Source organism: Oreochromis niloticus, unplaced genomic scaffold, assembly GCF_001858045.2.
Source record: "Oreochromis niloticus isolate F11D_XX unplaced genomic scaffold, O_niloticus_UMD_NMBU tig00003277_pilon, whole genome shotgun sequence".
NCBI lineage: Eukaryota > Metazoa > Chordata > Actinopteri > Cichliformes > Cichlidae > Oreochromis > Oreochromis niloticus.
Window position 1 is genome coordinate 57,901 of NW_020327833.1, and position 5,976 is coordinate 63,876.

General features: G+C 38.2%; 1 protein-coding gene across 1 annotated transcript; it reads right to left on the bottom strand.

Annotated features, from left to right (window-relative positions):
- Window positions 1-399: 399 nt before the first annotated feature.
- On the bottom strand, window positions 400-3,970 carry LOC102077204 (myelin-associated glycoprotein). The gene is made up of 8 exons (XM_019356167.2): window positions 3,881-3,970; window positions 3,278-3,640; window positions 2,668-2,958; window positions 2,090-2,350; window positions 1,887-1,977; window positions 737-829; window positions 568-631; window positions 400-478 (listed from the first exon to the last, which is right to left on the bottom strand). The coding sequence occupies exons 1-8, from the start codon at window positions 3,924-3,926 to the stop codon at window positions 443-445; spliced, it is 1,245 nt and encodes a 414-aa protein (XP_019211712.1). The 5' UTR covers window positions 3,927-3,970; the 3' UTR covers window positions 400-442.
- Between the last annotated feature and the right edge of the window lie 2,006 nt (window positions 3,971-5,976).

A 5,976-nucleotide genomic window follows, 5' to 3' on the forward strand; every position in this document is an offset into this window, starting at 1 on the left:
TGCATGTTCTCCCTGTGTTTGCATGGGTTCTCTCTGGCTTCCTCTCACAGTCCAAAGTTAGTGGGGTCGGTCTAAATTACCCGTAGGTGTGAATGTGAGTGTGAATGGTTGTCTGTCTCTATGTGTCAGCCTTAAAAAAAAATATATATATACTCATTTATAGAATGAGTTAAATAAAAATCAAAGTTTTAATATGTTTAGTAACCAGACAACTTTGGTATTATTAGAGTACTTTATTGGTAATAATTCAAAGCGCATCATTTGAAAACAAATAAAGAAAACCTCAGAGAGCAACAAGCACAATTTTAAAGATTATTTACTTAATTGTGTTTTAGAAAGAAAATGACAGATGACAGAAATATGCAATTAAATTAAATTGTTTAAGGTTTTTCTTTTTTCTTGACTCACATAACAACATGGACTGAAGCTGGTCTTCCACACGCTACACATTGTTGTATATTGACTCATCGCAGTCAGTCTGGACAGAGAAACAAGATTCACTCACTCACTTTGTTTATGCATGCACATTATGAATGAATTATTGATGAAATCATTACTTATCCCCACATTGCCATAGACATGATCATTGGCATAAATGTCAGAGCAAGACATATCCTTCCTGTCCTCTTTCCTGCAGAAAGAATGCAAAAACATTAAATCTAGTTACACATCTTTTAAAATCATATTTAATCACAAGTGAGATTGTTTGTTTAAACTTAAGATGAAGAATTAAAACCTTTTTGTTGGGGCATAATGATGGAGCTCCACGGATCTCTCTGCTTTCATGATGCCCAAGTCAGATGTTGGTGTCTCCCCTGATCTCCCCCTGCTGGCAGAAAACAATACAATAAATAAGAACATGAGAAAGACAGCTGTCAGTTTTGGCAACCTCTTAAGTAGAGCCAAATTTGGCTGCTATATTTGGATAGGCAGATAAAACAAAAATAAATGAATTTCAGATGCAAGCTCTGAGATAAGTTTTTTTGTACATGTTGGGTGACAAAAATAAGCATCATTACAATTATTTCATTGAACATAGCAGCCTATGATGGTCTGTACTGAAAGAGCAGCAGCAGCAGTTTCAGGAGGAGTCAATGTGTGCATGTTTCATTTATATAAAAGAGACTATATTTTGAACATTTTTATTTTTTATTTTTGTCAACATACTTCTCATGAGTAATGCTACTGAAGTAAAAGCACAATGTTTTTATTAAAAAGAAGAAGAACGCAATTAGCCTGTTTTTTTTCTCTTTTTCCCCCAACTAAACATGAAGAGAGAGGAAGAGGGGTGTGTGAAAGGAACATTTTTAAATACCATAGTTGTCTTTGATACTAGTTGTTCATGTTGCTGTGCTGCTCATTTAACGCAGTCTTTCTATAAATGAAAATAACAAAGAATTCAACACCATAACACACATCTAAAGGAAAAGCTGATCCTCACAGCAGCAGCCTCTCTCTCTGTGCCGATACTCAGAAAAGATGAAAATGACATCTGAGATGGATTTCAGAAAAGTATTGACTGTTATAACTCACCAAAGCAGAAGTAAGAAATGCATGTGTGTGACTTCTTCTTTCAAGCTACAGGATTGTGTCTGTGTTTTATTTGTAGCTCTGACTTCATAGTTAATCACCTCTGTACTCTCCAAGAGACATGGTGCTCTGCTTCTTCTTTTGCTACTCTGAATACTTTTTTTAAACTCCTGTGTTATGTGCTGATTTTTCTATTGACTGAATAACAAGGGAAACATTTTTCTTTAATATTGTTTGATTTGCATAGGCAAGATGCCTTGTTTAGGTTGTCTGGCTGTCAAAACCTAAACATGTCTGTTATTGTGTAGATTTTTCTGCCCACCATTTCAGGAATACAAATACTTTCTACAACTCACCATTTTTTAACAACTCCCACTCCAGTGGCTATCAAAACAATCAGAAAAATCACACCTGCTCCACAGGCTATGAAAATATTCTGCATGTTGTCTGTTCAAAAAGAAAGCACATTGAATATTTATTTGTTTTGCCATGTAAATATAAAGTGAAAATAATTAATGCTGTAATCTTGAGATTGAAATTTCTTGATGGAATTTCTTACCAACGAGAGGTAAAGAGAGTGTGAGGTTAGCATTTCCCAGCGTGTTGTTTGCCAGGCAGTGAACAAACTTAAAGGACCCAAAGTCTGTCTGCAGAGTCCCAGTAGTAACAGAGCCAACTGTCTGCACTTTGCTGTTTTGCACAACTCTGTCACCAAGAACAAAATGGAGCATGCTGGGAGGCCTGGACTCCACGATGCACTCACACATTACTTTGCCCCTCTCTGAGAAGCACTTAGAGGAACTTTTAATGTCAGGGGCATCTGTAAGAATAACAAATATCATTAGAAAATAACATAGAACTACACATATATACATACACAGATGTGTGTGTGAAATGGGTGTGTGAGTATTTGAATGAAAATAAAAATATTTAATCGTCTTTGTGCCAAAAGCTCATTCACTATAAATAACAAAGAACTTAGTGTTGACTCTGGTGATAATGTAGATAAGTCAATAATAATCATCATCATCAAACTAGCCCTGGTGATACTGCAACAGTTAGACTGTAATAAAGATACTTTTACTTATACTGTACTCTTCCTTTATCATCAACATGTATACGAAGCTGCACACTTACATTTTACTTTAATGGTCTTTGATGTTTCTTGGTGCTTTCCTTCGTGGTATGTAACACTGCATTGTAAAGATTTATTGTGATCAGTGCGGTTTGAGCAAAAGGTCAAAGTAGATGTTGAATTCCACTGCCCATTTTGGAGCTTCTGTGCTTGAAAATGTTGCACTCCAGGGTGACTCCAGTGGAAATCAGGTGGATATGTGGGGCAGGAGTGAGACACAGAGCAGAATGCAGATACAGTTTGACCCTCCTTTACTTCCTCTTGCACAGAGAAATCAATGGGATTTGGTTCATCTGTGTTAACAAGAAAGATTATAAATATATCTAAGTTTAATGTAATCCAAAATGTGTAGCGGTTAGTGTACTGGTAAGTTGAAGTCTTTGTTGGTAAAACATGAATAAGGGTCTACTGATGCTCTACTGAGGTTACTAACACAGAACATAGTTGCATTAATAATATACATCACAAGGAAACATGAAAAGAAAGAATAAGAAGAAAAGTATTTCATAATTTATTCAAGGCCTACCCCGCAATCAGTTTTGGTTAAAAATACAGTGCAAGGATGATAAAAACTACAAAGTGTGTTCCCTCAAATTTGTTGACTTTACTTACCCATCACTGAAATGGAGACTTTGTTCTTTCTGTAAGAAGCTCTGTTGTAACCTTCAATTTCAATCCTGAAATAAAAAGGTCCTCTGTCATCTTGTTGAAGCTTTTCAATCATCAGAGAGCAGTTCTTGCTGGCGTCTCCAAGAAGTTTTGTTCGACTCTGATACTGCTTGACAATTTTTGACTGAGTTGGATGATAGATGACTCGATCCCCCTCAGTGGTCATCCAAATCCCTGTGAAGCTTTTGGCCTTCCCTTGTGGATCTGGGTAGTTATAAGAGCAGGGGATCACCACACATGAGCCAAGGAGACCTTTTACTTCGTTTGGCACATCAGCGGTCCAAGATAATTCCGCTATTTGAGTCACTGTCATAAATTGAACAATACAATGTGTCAAAATTAAACATAAAAGTAGCACAGAAGAAAAGTATAAATGCATAAAACAAAGTATGAAAGCCTCTGAAAATTAGACATTTTACTGGAGAAAAACAGCACATCATAAAACAAATAACTGTCTACTATACGACTGTAAGAGTGCTCACTTCTAGAGCATATTAAAAATAAATATTACAATTAATTGTGTACATTTTACAGAATATATCATACCTTTGAAGTAAATGCACAAAAACAAAAGCCACTCTAAAGTGTCCATCTCTTCTTCTGACTGCCAGATCTAAAAAAAAATTTAAAAAGTGACTCACTTCACAGGAAACAGAAACACCCACACATATGTGTGGGTGTTTCTGTTTCCTGTGAAGTGAGTTGCGTACTTTCCATTCTGTATATATTTAACACATTCAGTTTCTGCTTACTTTTTTTTTATATATATATATATATATAGAAAGAAAGTTGTGTTTTCAAAATTGGAGTTCAAGTTATTTTTACTTCCAATAGTGTTAACATACTACACAGGTCATGAACAAGATTTTTTTTTTTTAATTTTCATTGTAAGTGGGCTAAAGCAGTTAATTAAAAGTAGTCTAACAGAAATGTAAATGCTGTAATTTTATTATTTTAATAAACATGTAACTTGGATGGATTCGACGCTGGCGTGACCACAGTGGTCCACGAGATTGCTCAGGGAGTTTGTGTGTTCGCTCAGACACATGAAAAATTAGAGGGAACATTGCTAATGAGTCACAGCATACAGTGGCTTGCAAAAGTATTCGGCCCCCTTGAACTTTTCCACATTTTGTCACATTACAGCCACAAACATGAATCAATTTTATTGAAATTCCACGTGAAAGACCAATACAAAGTGGTGTACATGTGAGAAGTGGAACGAAAATCATACATGATTCCAAACATTTTTTACAAATAAATAACTGCAAAGTGGGGTGTGCGTAATTATTCAGCCCCCTTTGGTCGATACTTTGTAGAACCACCTTTTGCTGCAATTACAGCTGCCAGTCTTTTAGGGTATGTCTCTACCAGCTTTGCACATCTAGAGACTGAAATTCTTTCCCATTCTTCTTTGCAAAACAGCTCCAGCTCAGTCAGATTAGATGGACAGCGTTTGTGAACAGCAGTTTTCAGATCTTGCCACAGATTCTCGATTGGATTTAGATCTGGACTTTGACTGGGCCATTCTAACACATGCATAGGTTTTGTTTTGAACCATTCCATTGTTGCCCTGGCTTTATGTTTAGGGTCGTTGTCCTGCTGGAAGGTGAACCTCCGGCCCAGTCTCAAGTCTTTTACAGACTCCAAGAGGTTTTCTTCCAATACTGCCCTGTATTTGGCTCCATCCATCGTCCCATCAACTCTGACCAGCTTCCCTGTCCCTGCTGAAGAGAAGCACCCCCAGAGCATGATGCTGCCACCACCATATTTGACAGTGGGGATGGTGTGTTCAGAGTGATGTGCAGTGTTAGTTTTCCGCCACACATAGCGTTTTGCATTTTGGCCAAAAAGTTCCATTTTGGTCTCATCTGACCAGAGCACCTTCTTCCACATGTTTGCTGTGTCCCCCACATGGCTTGTGGCAAACTGCAAACGGGACTTCTTTTGGTTTTCTGTTAACCAGGGGTCCCCAATCCCAGTCCACGAGGGCCGTGTCCCTGCAGGTTTTAGATGTGTCCTTGATCCATCACAGCTGATTTAAATGGATAAATTACCTTCTCAACATGTCTTGAAGTTCTCCAGAGACTTGGTAATGAACTAATCATGTGATTCAGGTGTGTTGACCCAGGGTGAGATCTAAAACCTGCAGGGACCCTCGCGGACTGGGATTGGGGACCCCTGCTGTTAACAATGGCTTTCTTCTTGCCACTCTTCCATAAAGGCCAACTTTGTGCAGTGCACGACTAATAGTTGTCCTATGGACAGATTCCCCCACCTGAGCTGTAGATCTCTGCAGCTCATCCAGAGTCACCATGGGCCTCTTGGCTGCATTTCTGATCAGCGCTCTCCTTGTTCGGCCTGTGAGTTTAGGTGGACAGCCTTGTCTTGGTAGGTTTACAGTTGTGCCATACTCCTTCCATTTCTGAATGATGGCTTGAAGAGTGCTCCGTGGGATGTTCAAGGCTTGGGAAATCTTTTTGTAGCCTAAGCCTGCTTTAAATTTCTCAATAACTTTATCCCTGACCTGTCTGGTGTGTTCTTTGGACTTCATGGTGTTGTTGCTCCCAATATTCTCTTAGACAACCTCTGAGGCCGTCACAGAGCAGCTGTATTTGTACTGACATTAGATTATACACAGG